The 21,066-nt window shown below is 39.5% G+C and overlaps 2 protein-coding genes across 7 annotated transcripts in view; one reads left to right on the plus strand and one right to left on the minus strand.

Annotated features, from left to right (window-relative positions):
• DNAJC2 (DnaJ heat shock protein family (Hsp40) member C2) overlaps positions 1-234 on the plus strand; it is a 34,556-nt gene extending 34,322 nt beyond the window's left edge. For 3 of the 5 annotated variants that reach the window (XM_033193823.1, XM_033193822.1, XM_033193827.1), the window contains one exon: positions 82-231. In XM_033193823.1, coding sequence (XP_033049714.1) covers positions 82-156 — 75 coding nt within the window. In that variant the 3' untranslated portion in view covers positions 157-231. Of the gene's footprint in view, positions 1-81 lie in introns of all 5 variants that reach the window. The other 2 variants (XM_033193825.1, XM_033193824.1) reach the window with 1 other exon arrangement.
• PMPCB (peptidase, mitochondrial processing subunit beta) lies at positions 170-15,691 on the minus strand. Of its 2 annotated transcripts, XM_033193829.1 has the most exons (13): positions 15,556-15,691; positions 14,424-14,564; positions 13,603-13,689; positions 12,738-12,867; positions 8,668-8,866; positions 8,203-8,282; positions 4,965-5,077; positions 3,603-3,746; positions 2,270-2,430; positions 1,034-1,119; positions 865-953; positions 630-705; positions 170-552 (listed from the first exon to the last, which is right to left on the minus strand). In XM_033193829.1, exons 1-13 carry the CDS (start codon positions 15,652-15,654, stop codon positions 488-490), a joined length of 1,470 nt encoding a protein of 489 aa, XP_033049720.1. In that variant the 5' UTR covers positions 15,655-15,691; the 3' UTR covers positions 170-487. The 2 variants fall into 2 exon arrangements, with proteins under 2 accessions (XP_033049720.1, XP_033049719.1); XM_033193828.1 differs by having other exon boundaries at positions 174-705.
• Positions 15,692-21,066: the final 5,375 nt, after the last annotated feature.

The following is a 21,066-nucleotide window of genomic DNA, read 5'->3' on the forward strand; positions in this document are numbered from 1 at the left end:
GTACTGTCTTAGTTGTTTGAATTCTTACTAGATTAAAATGTCTGTTTTTAAATTCTGACAACTTCCTTTCTCCCTTCCTAGGAACTTGTCGAGATGGTAAAAGCAAAGAAAGCTGCTCAAGAACAAGTGCTGAATGCAAGTAGAGCCAAGAAATGACTTGATGACAATCTTTGTTGTATGTGCATTTTTATAATAAAACTGAAAATACTGTAAACATTTTCATTCTTAAAATTATACTTATGGTGGTAATTTGAAAGTATGCTGCTTCCAGTATAATTTCTCAGAGAACACAGATTGACCATTAATACAAAACAACCTTCAGAGGGGTAGTCTTTTTATCCTTTGAAAGTATGATACAGTACTTCATTCAAATTTCCAAATGTATATACATGTTTTCATTCAAATGTATGTACATGTTCATTTTTATTTTTTTCTAGATCTCAGTTTTATAAATACATGTGTTCAAACAACCTTGATAACGAGCATTTTAATCACGAAGCCAACACATGTTACTGCAAATCTGTTTAAAATCTGGTAGTTGCTCAATGGGACCTAAGGATTAAAAAGAAGACAGTTAATTAAAAGTACTTGGCCAACTTTTTGCATAGAAGAAAAGAAGCCAGGCTTACCAACAGCAGCAATAGCTGGACTCCTATTATAAATATATTTGGTACATACTTCTCGAATTGTCTCAGCATTCACAGCCTGAAATATGGAAGATACTGTCATTCAGCTTTTTGTAGTAAAGACAACGTCTATACCTGGAACTTTTTAAAACTAAAGCAAGATGAAAGATACATATTCTCAGCTTTTGTAACAAGAATCTTTTTACACATGACCCAGTAGTAACTCAGGACTACTTACATCAATTCTTGCTTCAAGCTCAGGGATGGGAATCCTTCTATTATAGCATAACATTTGCCTACCAATATCTTCACAAATTGGAGTTGAACCTGTTTAAAGAGAAGGAAGAATTAAGTATTGGAATATAGATCAACCATATGAAAATAGAAGCTATGTCTTATATTTTTACCATCAAGCTGCAACAACATGTTTGTTTTCAGAAGATTTTTGGCTCGTGCGACTTCACTTTCGGTGACACTTGTACAGAGTCGCATCCTAAAAAACATTTGGAAAAACAGTATTATTAAGCAGTTGGAAAATGCTGTATTTCATGAGTTAATGACCTAAGAATGATGATGCCATATTCTACATATAACATACAGGTGATTATGATTTAATTCCAATCTAAGCAAAAGCTAAAATGATTATTTTCCCCAGAATTAATTTCTCAAAAATGATACATAAACATGTCTTAATTACTCATTAGCACACAAAGGTGTAATACAAATGGGCTGATGACATTTTCAGAAATGCTATAAGCATCTTGAGACTTCATGAGTCCCCATCTGTTGGGGTCTGATATGCTATGAGTTAAGTCAGTGGGTCATTCATTGGTTTTTAAAAACAATGAGTCTTAAACCTACTTTTTAACTTAATAATTACATCCTAGTTGACTAGATTTAGAAAGATGTAAGCCAATTTAAGAACAGTGGAGGAAAGGAACCAGAGCTAAATGTTTTCCAAGAAGCTGTGAGCCTTTCTGCCCATCTACTGACTCAATATACTTTGATTGTTTTCTTTTAGCAGTGGCAACTTCAGATTTACTTTCCCTTCAACCAGATTACTTTCAGAGATATTTTCCAAACAACTTCTAGTTGGCTTTTAAACTTTTAGGATCATCTTTCTGAATTAACCTGCTTCTGAAAGATGAAAACTTTCAGCCGGGTACGGTGGCTCACGCGTGTAATCCCAGCACTTTGGGAGGCAGAGGAGGGTGGATCACCTGAGGTCAGGAGTTCAGGACCAGCCTGGCCAACATGGGTGAAACCCTGTCTCTACTAAAAATACAAAAAATTAGCCGGGCATGGTGGTACACCTGTAATCCCAGCTACTCGGGAGACTGAAGTGGGAGAATTGCTTGACCTATGAGGCAGAGGCTGCAGTGAGCCGAGGTAGTGCAACTACACTCCAGCCTGGCAACAGAGCAAGACCCCATCTCAAAAAAAAAAAAAAGTCCTATAGTATAAATCAGCTTCACATCTTGAGACTTAGGAAAAAACATCTGCAACCTTTAAAAACATGGCAACTACTGTTTATCCAGGTCTCTTAATTAAAAGGTAAAATTGCCATAAATCACCATGAAGTATAAAGAAAAAACTAGTCTAAAACGAATTAAAGGCAAAATTTAAATTACTTAAATTCTCACCATTCCTTCTGAACAACATGTAGCATGTCTGCAACAGTGGCTGGTTCACAAACCATATACAGTCCCCATAATCCTGTATCTGTGTAGGAAGTGTTGAAAGACTGAAAGCTATGGCAAAGATTGCCATGACAAGTGAGCTGGGCCAGCTTGCTAGATAAATTCTGTAAGGGAAAAAAAAAATTCCAAGAGAATTTTAAGTACACATGTCCAAAATACAGAAAGAAAAATGAGGTGTGTGGAAAATAGTGAATATCCTTAAAGGCAAGTTTCCTAGTTTTATTCAACATCTCAGTAGTACAGTTAAAATTCAGTATGACCAACAATTGTGCTTATTATCTCATCCAGTGCACCCCCTGGAGAAATTCATGTTATAAAAGCAATGAATCCTTATAATTAATGTAGTAGCTATACCTACTTCTAAAACTAGACTGCTATTACCAACCCAATTTTTAGGGCTCTTGGTTACATACACTTAGATTCAAAGTTATATTGCATACAAAGCTTAAGATATTTAGATGAAATGTATTTTGGAGAAATCTATGAGTAAAGACAAATCTATACAATGTGTTTTGCAATAATTCCAACTTACAAAAAAGTTGCAAAAACAGTACACAGAATTCCCTTTATCCAAATTCCCTGTTATTGTACCATTCAACTGTTTTTGAGTTTTAGATGTGATGCTTCTTGCCCCAAGTACTTTAGTATGTACTTGTGAAAAACAAGGAAATTTTCTTACATCACCTCGGTATAGCTCCTCAGTATCTGTGGAGAACTGGTTCCCAGATCCCTGTGGATACCAAAATCCACAGATGCTAGAGCCCTCATGTACTATGCTGTATCTAGTATTTGCATATAAGCACATTCTCCTGTATACTTTAAATCATCTCTAAATACCCAATCCATGTAAATGTTATATACATAGTTGTTATACTATATGGGAAGTGACCAAAAAAAAGTGCATACATATTTAGTACAGATGAAACCATCCATTTGTTCCCCAAAATTTTCCACCTATGGTTGGTTGAATCCATGGATATGGAACCCACAGATATAGAGGGCCTACTGACCATTAAAATTAGGATATTAACATTGATATAGTACTTCTAGCTAATTTTTCTGTCCTTATTCAAATTTTGCCACTAATAAACTTTGTGGCAAAGAAAAAAAGAAAATTATTTTTCTGGCCCACAGGCAAACCAGGATCAGTTTATATAATTCACAGTACAAGGCTCTATTTTGCCACTTCAAAAAAGGATTCTTACAAAGAACTTGTATTTAAGAAAACATGATAATCTTCCATCTGTTATGGAAAATTTATTTTAAAATCACTTACCATTCCTCCTCCAAAAGAGCGATCCCAGTTGCCAATCAGCGTGTTTGCAACCATGAGACAGATTGTATCTGGATGTGCCCAACCAACAGCTTCAACAGCTATTGCAAGGTGCGCCAAAGGCATCTTGTCATCCCTCACACGAATCTAGTTCAGATAAAGCAGGAGGACCTCTAGTTAAGATTAACATTATATAACATGCTTATTAACAAGAAAAAATCACCAGTCCCATTAATTGCAAGGTTAAAATGCACACCGGGACTCTCTCTTGATTTTTTAACTATCAGGCCTCATTACATTGTATAGTTTAGCCTAGAAGAATTTCATGGGTTAAGGAAAAATTACTTTCCCCAATGCATTTTACTATAGACGGCCACCACGTGGTTTACCAGGTCAAAAATGGTTGCATCATTTCACTGGTAGAAATTAATCCTTTGTGTTTGTCAATCTGAATTTTTCTTTTTATTTTTTTGAGACTCTGTCACCCAGGCTGGAGTGCAGTGGCGCCATCTCGGCTAACTGCAACCTCTGCCTCCCGAGTAGCTGGATTACCAGCATGCACCACCACCACACCCAGGTAATTGTTGTATTTTTAGTAGAGACGGAGTTTCACCATGTTAGTGAAGCTGGTCTCAAAATCCTAACCTCAAGTGACACACTTGCCTCAGCCTCTCCAAGTGCTGGGATTACAGGCATGAGCCATTGCACCCGGCCTCAATCTGAACTTTTCTGTCGAAATGTCGTATTGACGTTACAGGTTTATTTCTGTACTGCCAATGCTACAGTTCCAGGCAGCTGCCAATATCAGGGCATTTTCCAGATACTACGTTGAGCATCATTCTTAACATGGCAAACTAAGCCCCTAAAGAGGCTTAAAGCTAGTTGATAACTAGTAGATTCCCTGCAAGTTCTGGCTCTAACAGTTACTACCCCCTCCCAAAACATACTGTGGGCAAAACTGAGCCAAGAGTAAACCTGAAGTGAAACTCAAAATATGGGGTTTAAAAGATTACTTCCAGATATTACAATATATAAATGCACAGTGCCAAAGAAAAAGCACAAAAAGACCAAATTATAAACTGCTCTTAAAACTTTGCTTCCTTTCAGACTAGAATGGAGAAATTTAAAAACAAAACAAAAAAAACCTTGCTTCCTTAGGAAAGAAAAACAGGTGGTTAAACAATACAGAAGAGGAAGGAATCTAAGCAAATGAGTACATCCTCTTCCCTTTTTCTGTATTTCAGTGTAAGCCTTTTACTTATTCCATTTTATTCCTACTGGAAATATGTACATTTTGTTTACTTATGTGTAAATACAACACAAGGAATCCAAAAGGCTAAATACTAGCTGGGAGGCTTGCCCTACCTCACTTCCTGTGAATGTGCAGGGAGGCAGAGCTGGTATTTCTCCTTTGTGTGTGCATAAAGAGTCACCAAAATGAAACTTGGCTAAGTCAAGCAGTTCATCATGGGAAACACCTAAATTGAAAGAAAATATTTTCACATGTATCTAACAGCAATATAGTTTACAATAGTCCCTAGGTGGTATAATGTGATGTACATTACACATGAACTATCTACACTCACTAAAAGCCATTATTTAAGAGTAAGCTCACATAGCACACCTATTTCCTTGGCATTGCAAAGCTTGAGGTTGCACAGCTTTCTCATTTTGTAGAGCAAATGACAGTTTTCATCAACAGACCAATGGATTCACAGCTAAGAATAAGACAACTTGAAAACTCCACTTTTTACAAAATCATGTTCTATTAAATTATAACAATTTCTGGGATCCAAACTAGCAAAAAAAAAAAAAAAAGCCAATTTTCCAATTTGCAAAAAAAAAAAAAATACTTTTTTTAGTGGAAAATACAAATATGAGCTCTATCTAATTTTTAAAAAGCTGGAACTGGGCATGGTGGCTCATGCCTATAATCCCAGTACTTTAGGAGGCTGAGGTGGGAGGATTATTTGAGTTCAGGAGTTCAAGACCAGCCTGGACATAGCAAGAACATAGTAAGACTCCTGTCTCAATAAAATAAATTTTAAAAGCCGGGTGCCATGACTCACACCTGTAATCCTAGCACTTTGAGAAGCCAAGGTGGGCAGGTCACTTGAGATCAGGAGTTCAAGACCAGCCTGGCCAATATGGTAAAACCCCATCTCTACTAAAAATACAAAAACTAGCTGGGCATGGTAGCAGGCACCTGTAATAATCCCAGCTATTCAGGAGGCTGAGGCAGGAGAACTGCTTGAACCCAGGAGACAGAGGTTGCAGTGACCTGAGATCACATCACTGTACTCCAACTTGGGTGACAGAGCAAGACTCTGTGTCTAAAATAAATAAAATTAAATAAATAAATAAAAGAAAGCTGGATACACAGATATACTTTATTCTCTGTGCTCTCCTATCAGAACTCAGGAACAGGGCCCGGGGCGGTGGCTCATGCCCATAATCCCAGTGCTTTGGGAAGCCGCGGCAGGCAGACCACCTGAGGTCGGAGGTAGACCAGCCTGACCAACATGGAGAAACCCCATCTCTACTAAAACAAAATTAGTCAGGTGTTGTGATGCATGCCTGTAATCCCAGCTGCTTGGGAGGCTAAAGCAGGAGAATCGCTTGAATCCAGGAGGCGGAGGTTGCAGTGAGCCAAGATGATGCCATTGCACTCCAGCCTGGGCAACAAGAGCGAAACTCCGTCTCAAAAAAAAAAAAAAAAACTCAGGAACAAAATAGTGTCATCTAAATTATTTCTGAATACCATTAATAGGTATCCAAATGCAAAAACTTAGGAATTTCTTAGACTCTATATCTCTTACTATCTGAACTTGAGACCCAAATTAAGATTCTTTAACTTAGTTTATAATTAAAATGTTAAACTATAATTTTATAATAAATGAAGCTAGGATAAAAAAAACTATTTGGCAAATAAAAGCTATACATCCTGAAGATTAACCTAGAAGAGCTAAATGGTAGCCAAGGCATAATTCAGAGGTCAGCAGAAACTTAAAACTGGCCTATTTAATTGAATTTAAGATGCAATCATTTATAAGGCACATCACTTATATAGTATTTAAAATGAGTACTAATTAATCTATAAGCCATTAAACTAAAGATATCTCAACTTTGTCAAAATGAACCCATAAACCAAAGTAAAACAAAAAACTCATTTTGTCCATATGCCACCCACAATGGCAGAGAGGTTCCAGAAAGCTTTGTTATTGAGGACCCATCTAACAAGTCTCCTCCCATTTCCAAGACAGTTTCAAACACTTAAGCCCAAGTCTTGCAAGAGCCAATTTAGAAACAATGTTACTTAAGAGAATTTCAGAGTGCACTTCCTGCCATGTACAATGAAAGTAACATGATTTTTAGCTAGGCACTACAATGAATAATATGTTTGATATTTAATGTTTTCATCTTCTTCATTACCCCCCAGGTAATTAGCTCAGAAATCAATCCAGAGCAACTAGAATTTTTAAATTACAATTTCTAAAAAGAGAAAAATTTACAACATGAAATAACACTTCACTTTGCTCTAATATTAAAAAATACAAAGAAATGAAAACTGGAGACCAGGTGCAGTGGCTCACGCCTGTAAACCCCAAGCTTTGGGAGGCCAAGGTGGAAGGATCACTTGAGCTCAAGAGTTCGAAACCAGCCTGGGCAACATAGTTAAGCATCCATCTCTACTTCCATAAATATATTTTAAAAAGAAAAAAAAACTGGAAACCAATTAAAATGAACTGTTGCCTAGATTCAGACTGCCAGGAAATCTGGCAATATCTGCTGTGAATTTTTTTTTTTTTTCATTCACTGGCTTCAAACATGACCTCAAGAAAACCTTCTAAAGTCACCTGCATGTTTGGATTCCCATTCAACATTCTTATGACTCCCTATGTCCTTCTCCTTCCCAAAAATTAGATCTATTAAATGAATAATTGAACAAATCAAAGAATGAACATACCCATTCCATGCTTGAACAAGGACGAAGTTGGTTCTCAGGAGATAATTTAAAATCTCAAGAAATTCTCAAAGTACAGAATGCTATCCTCCGACTCTCCCAGTTCACTCCTTTGCCCTTTTCTTGCACATTCTACTATGTACACTTATGTATTGAACAGTTCATTAAGTCTTTCTAGAAATAAAACCTACTTTTTTTTTTTTTTGAGACAGTCTTACTATGTCGCCCAGGCTGGAGTACAGTGGCATGATCTTGGCTCACTGTAACCTCCGCCTCCCGGGTTCAAGTGATTCTCCTACCTCAGCCTCCTGAGTAGCTGGGACTACAAGCACCCGCCACCATGCCCGGCTAATTTTTCTATTTTTAGTATAGACAGGGTTTCACCATATTGATCCGCCCGCCTCGGCCTCCCAAAGTGCTGGAGTGAGCCACCACGCCCAGCCTAAATGAAACCTACTTTAAAAAAAATAGAGGGAAAGTCTGGTTCCAGTGCTCCACATTCCCCTTACACAGTATCAAATACAGTTACTTGCTATGTAAATGAAAATTCTTAGGCTATCTCCCAACAGGATCAAACTAATAAGCATACCACTCCAACAACTGTGTTTAAAACATTTGTAGAAATTTAAACTGACTAACCTCCAGCAGCAGCAAGCACTATTCTTGGTCCCTTATAATGTGTGGTTATATAATCCACTAAGTCCTTACGACTTATAGATCTGTAAATGAAGTGAAACCATTTTTAAAGGAAACCAAAAAAAAAAAAAAAAAACAGATCTTCACATAATATACCTGAGATCAAATTGGACCATAACCGTATCCTAAAATGCAGGCAGAAATAGGATATAGACAATACATCAAAGAACTTCGACTTTTTTACATCAAGGAAAAAAGATTTGACACCATTACTGGTTTACCCCGAAGTACCTATGAACTGACATGCTTGGGAGCTAAGTGGGACCAAAATGTAGCTAACTACAGTTTCACTTAGATTACCAGGAGAAAATGACTTTTTGAAACATACTTTTTGAAAGTTTGTAAATGTTAATTTTCAAAATTCATAAATTCCCTTACCCACCAAGAAATTCTGAGAGTTATACCTACTTGATATTTTCTGTTGGTCCCAAAATTGTCCGTCCAAGTGCAGTATTTTGATAAGCTGTGGCATGAAGATAATCAAAAACAACTTCTTGTAAATTGGTTTCAACTTCCTGCATCTCTCTAAGGATTACTCCACGCTCACGTTCAATCTCTGCTTCTCCCAATGTGCTGTTTTGTATTATATCAGCAAGAATTTCTACAGCTAATTGAAAATAAAATATAAGAAAAAGCACCAGCAATCTTAACTTTCACTATTAAAATCTATTAAACCAAAATCAGAAATCATGACACTGACCCATCACTCAATACTAAATGATTAGCCTGGGAGAAAAAAATCAGATATACTTAACAGGACAAAATTAAAATTTAACATATAAACCCCTATAGTACAAAAGATTTTCCTTGGGGAAAAACGATAAACTTGCCATCACCTTGTAATGACTCTACCTACTTCAAAAATGCTATGGAAATCTGCATATTAATATAGACTTCTATATGAAAATTACAAAGTTATATATATTAGTCTGAAAATACCTAGCTAGGAATATACTGAGGGTTCACATCACCCAAGTATTTACTATGCAAGTTCCCACAGCAATGAGAGTGCTATGTTAAGAAGTAAAGAACTGACCAGGCATGGTGGCTAACGCCTATATAATCCCAGCACTTTGGGAGGCTAAGATGGGCTTCAGCCCAGGAGTTCGAGACGAACCTGAGCAACATGCCAAAATCCTGTCTCTACAAAAAATACAAAAATTAGCTGGGTGTGGTGGCATGTGCCTGTAGTCCCTGCTACCCGGGAGGCTGAGATGGGAGGATGGCTTGAGCTCGGCAGGCAAAGGGTGCAGTGAGCTGCGATTGCACCACTGCACTCCCGCCTGGGCAACAGAGAAAAGAATCCTTATGATCTAAAATATGCCTCAAATGAATCACAGAATTGTATGTTCTCAAACCCGAATCTGCAGAAAGCGAAAAGTGAAGTGGAACATGTCATATTAGGCCATTAAGCAATTTTATGAGAAAAAGTGCATACCTCTCCAAAAAAAAACTGTACTTCATTCCTGAAGTATTAGTACATAGTTGCAATCATAAATCTAAATTTCATTAATACAATTAATGTTATAAAATAAACTTACAATCTTAAGTTTCTTTTTTTCCCCTAAGAGACAAGGTCTCATTATGCTGCCCCGACTGGACTCAAATTCCTGGGCTCAAACAATCCTCCTGCCTCAGCTTCCTCCAGGTAGCCAGGACTAAAGGCATGCACTACCATGTCTGGTTTAGGTTTCATTTCTTACTCTACTATAAACTTTTTTCCTTGTTTTAATTCAGTTCACTTTAAGGGGCACTGTCTCAGAACTGATTATGTCCAAATACTAAGAACATGACAAAGCAGACTATTATAGCAAGCTGTGGCTGAGATCATGACCAAAAGGAAAAAATTATGTGTAAAACCAAATAAAACCCATCTGTCCAGATGAGAGAACCAGAGTCTAGTAAAATGGGTGAGAAAGAGCCCATAGACAAATGGAAGGGCAAGAATTCTGTGAGAAAATCCTGTTATGTGGGATTGGTGGTCTACACTGGTAGTTTCCGAAGGCGGGGAGGGGGGCTCCTATTTCCCAGTCTGTTTTAATCTGAATCTCTTTTTTTTTTTTTTTTTTTTGAGACGGAGTCTTGCTCTGTCACCCAGGCTGGAGTGCAGTGGCCGGCTCTCAGCTCACTGCAAGCTCCGCCTCCCGGGTTCCCGCCATTCTCCTGCCTCAGCCTCCGGAGTAGCTGGGACTACAGGCGCCCGCCACCTCGCCCGGATAGTTTTTTGTATTTTTTTTAGTAGAGACGGGGTTTCACCGTATTAGCCAGGATGGTCTTGATCTCCTGACCTAGTGATCCGCCCATCTCGGCCTCCCAAAGTGCTGGGATTACAGGCTTGAGCCACCACGCCCGGCCTGAATCTCTTTTTTTAAATGTATAGATATGTTAGTATAGTAGCACATGTATTTAACTTACAAGTATACATACATTAAGGATATATGATCAACTTTCTTAACAATAAGTGATCATCATGTACACGTATGTTTATTGCGGCACTGTTCACAATAGCAAAGACTTGGAATCAACCCAAATGTCCATCAATGACAGACTGGATTAAGAAAATGCAGCACATATACACCATGGAATACTATGCAGCCATAAAAAAGGATGAGTTCACGTCCTTTGTAGGGACATGGATGAAGCTGGAAACCATCATTCTGAGCAAACTATTGCAAGGACAGAAAACCAAACACCACATGTTCTCACTTATAGGTGGGAACTGAACAATGAGAACACTTGGATACAAGGTGGGAACATCACACACCAGGGCCTGTCGTGGGGTGGTGGGAGCGGCGAGGGATAGCATTAGGAGATACACCTAATGTAAATGACGACTTAATGAGTACAGCACACCAACATGGCACATGTACACATGTAACAAACCTGCACGTTGTGCACATGTACCCTAGAACTTAAAGTATAATAATAATTTAAAAAAATAAATAAGTGATCATAAAAACCTGGAGACCATTATCTAAATGTCTAATTATTACCTCATATACCAGGCTTCACCCAGGGTGAAGGGTGAAAAACCCCAAGTAAATCCCCAAAGTTGGAGCTGCTTCACCCAAGGTGAGGGCATAAAAACCCCAAGTAAATCCCCAACGTTGGAGCTGCTTCAGAGAGCACTTCCATTTTGTATTCCTCAGGGAAAGCCCCTCTGCTTTTCCACTCCCACTAGCAGAGGCTCTATCCTTTCCAGCTAAATGCCAAGAGAAAAGGGAAAAAAGTCTTTTAACTTCACCCTTACTTTTTCTGTTTCTCCTTTTTGCCTTCCCTGTTCTGTGTAAATAAAGGAAGGAACTAGGCTGTAATGAACAACTGTTTAAAGAAGCTTGGCCTAGCCCTATGTTCTTGGTCCCTAATTAGTCCTGGGACAAAAATTGTCTCATTGGTTTTGTTATTCAAACCAACACACCCTCCATAGTTGCTGTCATTTTTGTTTTAATGCAAAAGTTAGGATATCATATTAAGTATTTTAGTTATTTACAAGTGATAGGTTTCTTATTTTATTGTTTTGACAAAGCAAATGAATCTGGTAAGAAGACATGCACTTGAGTCCACAGTAAGCCACCTGATAGCTACGCAGTCCTGGGCAAGTCAAAGTCTGGGCTTCAATTTCCACAACTGCAAGGTAAAAACACCTACGCAGATCAAATGGATAATATATACACAAAAGTACTTGTGTAAAGTGCCATTTAAACATTATTAATGAAAGCCTATTAGGAATCCAAAACTGCAAAGTAGTAACTACAACTACAGAAGGACCTTAAAGGTTAATAATTTCACTAATGGCCGTGCACAGTGGCTCACGCCTATAATCCCAGCACTCTGGGAGGCCAAGGCAGGTGGGTCACTTGAGGTCAGGAGTTTAAGACCAGCCTGGCCAACATGGCAAAACCCATCTCTACTGAAAATACAAAAACTAGCCAGCCATGGTGGCAGGAGCCTATAATCCCAGCTACTCAGGAGGCTGAGGCAGGAGAATCACTTGAACCCAGAACCCAGGAGGCAGAGGTTGCAGTGAGACCAGATCACACCACTGCACTCCAGCTTGGGTGACAGATCGAGACTCTCTCTCTAAAAAAAAAATTATAATTTCACCAATTAGCTCTAAAACTGCTAAATTTTGTTGTTAATTCTTCCACTAGGAAAATGTTTTGTGTAATAACTTTTAAAAGAGTCAAAACAGTCTACAAATATGGTAACTAACAAACTGCTGTCCTCTTAAAATATTTTATTTCCACCAAATAATCTCTATTTTATTGCTACATATTAATAAAAACAATCATCCATAATCTTACTATCTGTCATATTTAGAAAAAAAAATAAGATCAGCTGTACCCTCACCCAGAATTCAGTTTCGTTTTTTCACATTTCTGGGACTTACTCTTTTACAACAGACATAATAAAAAGTACTAAATAATTTCTGATTCTCATGAAAATTATATTATCTGCTGTATAAATAATAACAATACCTCTTGGCAAGTCTTTAGAGAATGCTTTGGCATAGTATACAGTCTGCTCTCTGGAGGTATAGGCATTGAGATGAGCACCCATATTTTCAATCTCAAGTTCCAGATCTAACTGGGATCTCTTTTTGGTGCCCTTGAAATAAAAGAGGAAAAATAAATTATGCAACCTCCCTTTATCCTTCATCTATTCTAAACACTTCAGATAATGAATACAGAGGACAATAAGTTTCATGCAGAGTCAAATTTGGTTTTTAAAGTACATCAGGTAGGGTACGATGGCTCACACCTGTCACCGCAGCACTTTGGGAGGCTGAGGCAGGCTGACTGAGCCCAGGAGATTGAGACCAACCTGGCTAACACATGGCAAAACTCCATCTCTACCAAAAAATAAAATAAAATAAAATAAAATAAAATACATACATACACACACACACACACACACACACACACACACATACATATAAATAAATTATCCGGGTGTGGTGGCATGCACCTACAGTCCCAGCTACTCCAGAAGTAGATGTGGGAGGATGACTTGAGCCTAGGAGGTGGAGGTTGCAGTAAGCAGACTATGTCACCACACTCCAACCTAGGCAACAGAGCCAGATCCTGTCTCAAAACAATTAAAAAAAAAAAGGTACATCAGGCTTCAGAAATGGTATACATTCAGATGACTCCTGCATCCCAAGAGAAAGTTTTCATTTCAACTTTACAAAGCAATTATCAGTACTTATTTTAGATACTGTCCTGGAAAAAAAACATAAAACATATTATACTACTGAAAGAGCTCTCCCTGCCTCTAAAGAATGAGACTTTGTGCTTACTATCTCTTAAAGAGAGTGCATTTTTGTAAAGTCTTACAACTTGCCTTGAAAGCCATATGCTCCAGAAAGTGTGCTGTTCCATTATTCTTCTCATTTTCATATCTACTTCCAGCATCAATCCAGAGTCCAACCTTAATGCAATCAAAGAACAATTAAATAAATCCATTTTATTTATTTGAGGTTGCGGGGAACAGTCTCCTTCCTTTTTCTGACAAGTGCTTTCTGGTCTTAACACTAAGATTTTCTTGATCTGAGTGAACTAATAGTTCATCCCTATGAACCATGAGATTTAAAAATTTTCATCAGGATACTGCTGGGTGCTACAAGTATCTACCTGCCACCCTCACTGAGTATTCTTTGCCCAACTCATTAATCCAGCCAATTAATAACTGTAGTATCAAGAACATCAGAGACTGTCAGAAAACTTTGGTTGAAATCCTGGCTCTGTCACGTATTAGCTGAGCGACCTGAACAAAACCATTTAACTTCTGTCACTTCCTTAACTATAAAACAGGTGTGAGGACGCCCACTACAAAGAATTGCTTTTTAGCAAATAAGACATCAGTAAAAACACCTGGCAGAGTAGCCCTGCAAATAGACCTCTTCCATTATTATCAATACTACTAACAATAAATAATCAATAATAAGCTACAAGAACAAGATGCAGACAAGGCAACAGGATACATATGCACCCTGTAACTAAGTATCACTGGAACAAAAGGTTCACAACTCAAGGAAATCTGTCAAGGCAAAATAATTGCCACCCTTTTTGAACCACCAGCCAACAAAGAAACTAAAGACTAAAATCAACAATTTGCTACGCTAAACGAAGGGTCACTTAGAGAAGGTTGCCTGAGTCACTTACTGTGCATGTTGAGAGCCCAGAGTCTTCTGAAGCCACTCTGAGTCCGCTTTCTAAACATGTTACTCTTGTTTCAGGAACATTCAGAACAACTTGGGTAGCAGCCTGTGTACTTCGTAATCTGTTCTCTCCAAAATATAATGACTGGTTGGGGGTAGGAAGTGGAAGAGACAAAGCAAAACACATTACTAATCTGATATTAAAGAAAGAAGAATCTTTCTTCTTCAATTTTGGTTCCACTGGGATCTCTGCCTGGCCTAGAAACGTGTCACCAGCCACTGTCCTAGAGCCAGCAACGTGATTATAAACATGCCCTTCCCTCAGGGAAGATGAGCAGTTATTATCATTACCCAGAGAGAAATTGACTTTATTTCACTACCTCTCCTAGAAATGTTTTATATTCATTATGCAGAAAACAAGCAGGGGGAAAAAAAAGGAGAGAAAAGATGTAAAACTACCTACACACAAGACAGAACTGACACTCAGGTTTTCATTGTTCAAGAAAAGCAACAGGGTTTGGAAATGGTTTAAAAAAAAAAGAGGATAGGAAGATGGGCCGGACGTTCAAAACGCAACTGACTGGCTTGTCGGCCAGGAACTATTCGTCTTCCAGCAGTTTTTCTTTGCTCTTCTTAAAAAGTCTCACATCTCTTTGCTGAAAGTCAGAGGCTCGCTCATGAGAAAAATGCAAATACATACAAAATTTTACTTCAGCGATGTACAGGTTAGCGGGAAGCCCAGCTGAGGACGAAGTTCAGTCTTAGGCTAAAACAGAACTCTGGAGCGGTAACCATTTCACTTTTTAGTTTTCCCCAATTTGCAAGCACTACGTTTTTAGTGGTCAAACACGCACTCCTCAGTAGCTGGCGGGAGGAGCCGAAAACCAGGGTCATCCCACACGTCACTAGCAGGTCTCCTGGCGGGTAGCCACAAGCCAGCCACCCCGGCCAGTTCAGCAGCCCCAGGCCGCCTGGCGCCCAGTGGGTCCGGGTCGAGGAGGCCCTGCCCGACCCCGCTGTTCGGATCTGCGGCGCCGACTTTCAGGTGCGCTGCGCCGGGTGCCGCGAAAGAGGCCAGAGCCGGCCCGACTGGGTCTGGCCCCAGGCAGCGCCCAGACAAGCAGGGGGAAGCTCACCCGTCCCGCAGCGCCGCGGATCAGGAGACTCTCGCTGAAACCCCAGAGCCGCCGCCGCGCCGCGGGTAACAACATAACTCGAGCCGCCGCAGCCGCCATTTCTGCTGGAAAGAAGGCGGAGGATGGAGGATGTGCTTCCGGGGTCGCGACCCGAGGTCCCAGAGCGGGAAGGCGGCCTCCACCTTGTGGCCATGATGGGAATGACACTCCTCGAAGCTGTCGTGAAAGGAATCAGGGCCCGACCATGATGCTGAGCGGTCCATACCAAATGAATTGGGGAGTCTGTAGAAGCCCCTGTATCACCAGTTATTTTATCGATGGCCTACTAACTGCAAGGCACAAATGCGGTGTAATGAAAGATAATCTGATGTAATATATCTCACTGGTGGATGGAATTGATTGAAAACAGTGGAATAATATCCACAAGTCACTGCCTTTAAAGGAAAAGTCTACTGGGAGAGACAGATGCGGTGAGGGGAGGAAAAGATGTATCCATGTTGACCCCTATTCACTCTTCGAACCTCTGCAGTATGGCTTATCCCATTCCATAGAAATTGCCCTTGGTAAGGTCACTAATTGCTAAAAGTTGGACACTTTACAGACTTACGTTACAGTCCTGTTGAAGGATTTGACATTGTTGGCTTCTTTGAAATTCTCTTTTCTCAATATATTCTAGAGCTCCACCTCCTCGTAGTTCCCTCTGCACCTTCTTGGACTCCTCCTTATTCATATATATATATATATATATATACACACTTTTTTTTTTTTTTTTGAGACGGAGTTTCACTCTTGTTGCCCAGGCTGGAGTGCAATGGTGCAATCTCGGCTCACTGCAACCTGTGCCTCCCGGGTTCAAGCAATTCTCCTGCCTCAGCCTCCCAAGTAGCTGGGATTACAGATGTGTGCCACCACGCCTGGCTAATTTTGTATTTTTGGTAGAGATGGGGTTTCACCATATTGGTCAGGCTGATTTTGAACTCCTAACCTCAGGTGATGCATCCATCTCGGCCTCCCAAAGTGCTAGGATTACAGGTGTGAGCCACTGCTCCCAGCCCACAGATCTCTCAAGGAACTAAACATTGCAAATGCTTTTCTAACTCAGGTAGGTGCTATTGTGCTCATTTTGCAATTAAGACACTGAAGTCAAATAACTTGCCCCAGGTTACCCTGCTAGTAATAGGTAAACTCCAAAGACTGTGCTGTGAAACACTACATTTTGCCCTAAAAGTTGGTGTTTGCCAGGACTCTAGGCCTCTTCTACTGAACATTCTCCCTGTGGGCTTTTCCCTCCACTTCAGGACCTGTCTGCCCAACCCAGGGCTTTCTCTTGAGCTCCAGGCCCACTTAACCATCAACTACTAGGAAACTACACTTGAATATCCCATGGAACCTCAATATCAACTTGTCCAAAAGGGAATTCACTGTGGCCCCTGAATCTCGTCCCATATTTGCAATGCTAAACAGCCAATCATACCTCCATTCACCCAAAAATTCAAACCACCCAAAAGCTCCTCTCTTTTTCCATCTTCCACATTCAACTGATACACCCCTTTCCTGCCCCTTCAATCTACTCCAGGTCCATTGTCAGTTTTTTCACATTACTACCTATGGGATCTTTTAGAAATGCAACTAAGGCAGTCCCATTGTGAAGAATCCACCAGGGGGCCCTTGGTCACAATAAAGTAAAGGGTCCTTACCATGGCAGGTGGGGCCCTTCATGATCCGACTCCCATTTATCTTTCCAGACTCATCTCCCTCCACCTACCCGGCTGCTATGATTCACAGTTTCAGCCCACGAGACTCATAATGTAATGTCATAAAGGACGACCAAAGTTATTCCCTCATGTTTCTAAAACAAACGTGTGTTAACCGTAAATAAATACAAACATGGATACATATATACAAAAACATTTAGGTATAATCACAGGAAACACCTAGGAAGTTTTAGCAAGAACTTGTATTCAATTCTAATATACATTATATTAATTTGTCATTATTTATAGTCAATATCTTTGAACATAAAGCCTACAGAAATTAAGTGCACCAGAGTAGAACCAGAAATCAAAGTACTTTGACTACTGCCAAAATAGCCCTACACCCACAACGATATCCATTGCTTTTTTTTTTTTTTTTTTGAGACGGAGTTTCACTCTTGCTGCCCAGGCTGGAGTGCAGTGAGTGGCACAATCTCAGCTCACTGCAACCTGTACCTCCAGGGTTCTAGCAATTACCCTGCTTCAGCCTCCTGAGTAGCTGGCATTACAGGCGCCCACTACCACACCCAGCTAATTTTTGTATTTTTAGTAGAGACGGGGTTTCACCAAGTTGACCAGGCTGGTCTTGAACTCCTGACCTCAAGTGATCCGCCCGCCTCAGCCTCCCAAAGTGCTGGGATTACAGGCGTGAGCCACTGTGCCTGGCCTATTTTAAATAATTTCTTAACTGACTGGATTTTATTGGCAAACAGCCGTTGCTATTTTGTTGTTTGGAATTTTCATCACGGATGTCATATTCCTTTAATTCTTTCATATTTGAGGATGTCTGCTTTTATCTTTATACTTGAATGACATTTTTGTCTGGACTTTATATTGCTGGGTCACAGTTTCATTTTCTCAGAATTTTATAAACATTACTCCATTATGTTCTTGAATTAAATGTTTTGGAGAAGTCTGAGGCTAGCCAGATTTTTTTCTTTTTTTACCACCCTTAAATGTGACCTGTTTCATCTGCCTAAAAACCTAAAAAATTGTTTTATTCTTGAAGTTCAATAACTTAACTAGGCTAAATCTTAATGTTGAGTAATTTTTGCGTCGTGATTTTTATTACAATTTTCAAAAACATAATATGTTTTCATTCTGCATGTTCACTTCTTCCTTCATTTTAGAGAAAGTCTCTTTGAATATATCTTCTGGCATTCCATTCAGTATGTTATCTTTTCAAGGACTACAGCTCTTCTTATGCTGAATGACTTTATCTGTCCTTCATATTTATTAGCATCTCTCTAACTTCTTAAGGCTTTGTCATTTTCCTCTAATTTTTTTGTGATTATCTCAAGACAGAAGTAGGCCTACACAAACATGCCCTACTAATTTTTGGCAAAGGTGCAGAAGCAATTCAATAGATTGCTTTGAAAGAATAGCAGGCCGGGCGCGGTGGCTCAAGCCCGTAATCCCAGCACTTTGGGAGGCCGAGACGGGCGGATCACAAGGTCAGGAGATCGAGACCATCCTGGCTAACCCGGTGAAACCCCGTCTCTACTAAAAAAATACAAAAATCTAGCCGGGCGAGGTGGCGGGCGCCTGTAGTCCCAGCTACTCGGGAGGCTGAGGCAGGAGAATGGCGTGAACCCGGGAGGCGGAGCTTGCAGTGAGCTGAGATCCGGCCACTGCACTCCAGCCCGGGCGACAGAGCAAGACTCTGTCTCAAAAAAAAAAAAAAAAAAAGAAAGAAAGAAAGAATAGCCTTTCAACAAATGCTGCTAGAACAATTAGATGTTCATATCCACTGCTCCCTGCTCCCCAGTGAACCTGAACCTCACACTTTATACAAAAATTAACTCAAAATGAATCATGGATGCAAATATGTGACATAAAACTATAAAACTTTTAGAAAAAACACATAGGATGAAATATTTGTGATATCGGGATAGACAAGGAGTTTTTAGACCTGATATCAAAAATATAATCCTTAAAACAAGATTAAGGCCAGGCACAGTGGCTCACACATGTAATCCCAGCACTTTGGGAGGCCAAGGTGGGCAGATCACCTGAGGTCAAGAGATCGAGACCATCCTGGCCAACAAGATGAAACCCCGTCTCTACTAAAAACAAAAATTAGCTGGGCATGGTGGCACATGCCCATAGTCCCAGCTACTCGAGAGGCTGAGGCAAAAGAATCGCTTGAACCTGGGAGGCAGAGGTTGCAGTGAGCCGAGATCGTGCCACTGCACTCCAACCTAATAACAGAGCAAGACTCCATCTCAAAAAAAGCAAGATTAAAAGCTTTGGCTCTAAAAAAAGATGCTATTAAGAGGATGAAAAGACAAACTACAGACTGGGAGAAAATATTTGCAAACCACATATTCAACAAAGGACCTGTGTCTAAATTATGCCAAAAAAAAACCTCTCAAAAACAGTGAAAAAAAAAAAATGGGCAAAAGACATGAACAGACATTTCAGTGAAGAAGAAATACAGATGGCAGATAAGCACATGAAAAGATGTCCAATATCATCAATCATTACAAAATGCAAATTAAAATGATGAGATATCACTACACACATAGCAGAATGGCTCAAGTGAAAAACAGCAATAACACCACATGCTGGCAAGGATGTAGAAAAACAAGATCACTCATACATTACTAGTGGGAATATAAAATTCCAGAGTAGTACAGCCACTTATTATACAACCCAGTAATTGAACTCCTGGCCATTTATCCCAGAAAGATGAAAACTCAAGTTCACACAAAAACATCTACATGTATATTCATAACAGCTTTACTTGTGATAGCCAAAAATTGGAAATAATGCAAATATCCTTCAACAGGTGAATGGTTAAACAAACTGTGGTACATTTTTACCATTGAATACTACTCAGTTCTCAAAAGGAATGAACTACTGATAAATGCAACAACTTGAATGGGCCTTAAGGGAATCATGACAATACCAAAAGGTTATATACTATATGATTCCATTTATATAACATTCCTGAAATGACAGAATTATAGAGATGGAGAATAGACTAGTGATCCCCAAGGGTTGGATTGGGGAGGGGAGAAGGGCAGGGACAAGAGGGAGATGAGTATGGCTATGAAAGGTGGCATAAGAGGTTCTTGAAACGATGGGACCATTCTCTATCTCAACTGTGCTTCTGGTTACACGAATGTACACATGATAAAATTGCATAGCGTTAAATACACACAAATGAACGCACATAAAACTGGTAAAATATAAATAAGTTCAGTGTATTGTATCAACATCAGTTTCCTGGTTGTAATATTGTTTCTATTCATGCAATATGTTATCACTGGGGCAAACTGGATGAAAAGCATATGAGATCTCTCTGGATTATTTCTTACAACTGCAGGTGGACCTACAATTATCTCAAAATAAAAGATTTAATTAAAAGAAAAAAACGAGGTTACATTTCCAAAACCTTTTTCTTTTTATGGGAAGGGGACAGTGGGAGAATACTGCTTTCTATCTGTTGACCATTATGTATTACAGTCATGCATTCAAGTACACACACACACACACACACATCACAAGGGCTCTTACACAAATTGAAATAGGAAAGAATCTCGGAATTGTTCATCTGGCCATAACTAATAACATAATAAAGGGAACTTCAGATGAATTGGAGCAAAAAAATCTTTGCATGTTTCATAAAGAGTTTCTGATCCAGCCTTTTCCACAATGGTTGCTGGTGATGAGGGAGCGATTAGTGTGCTATGAGATGTGTAATGTGATGGTTTGAGTGGCTCCCTGAGTCTCGCTGTGGTGCTGGCAGCCT

The sequence above is a fragment of the Trachypithecus francoisi genome, unplaced genomic scaffold (assembly GCF_009764315.1).
Source record: "Trachypithecus francoisi isolate TF-2019V2 unplaced genomic scaffold, Tfra_2.0 Lachesis_group4, whole genome shotgun sequence".
In the NCBI taxonomy this organism is placed as follows: domain Eukaryota; kingdom Metazoa; phylum Chordata; class Mammalia; order Primates; family Cercopithecidae; genus Trachypithecus; species Trachypithecus francoisi.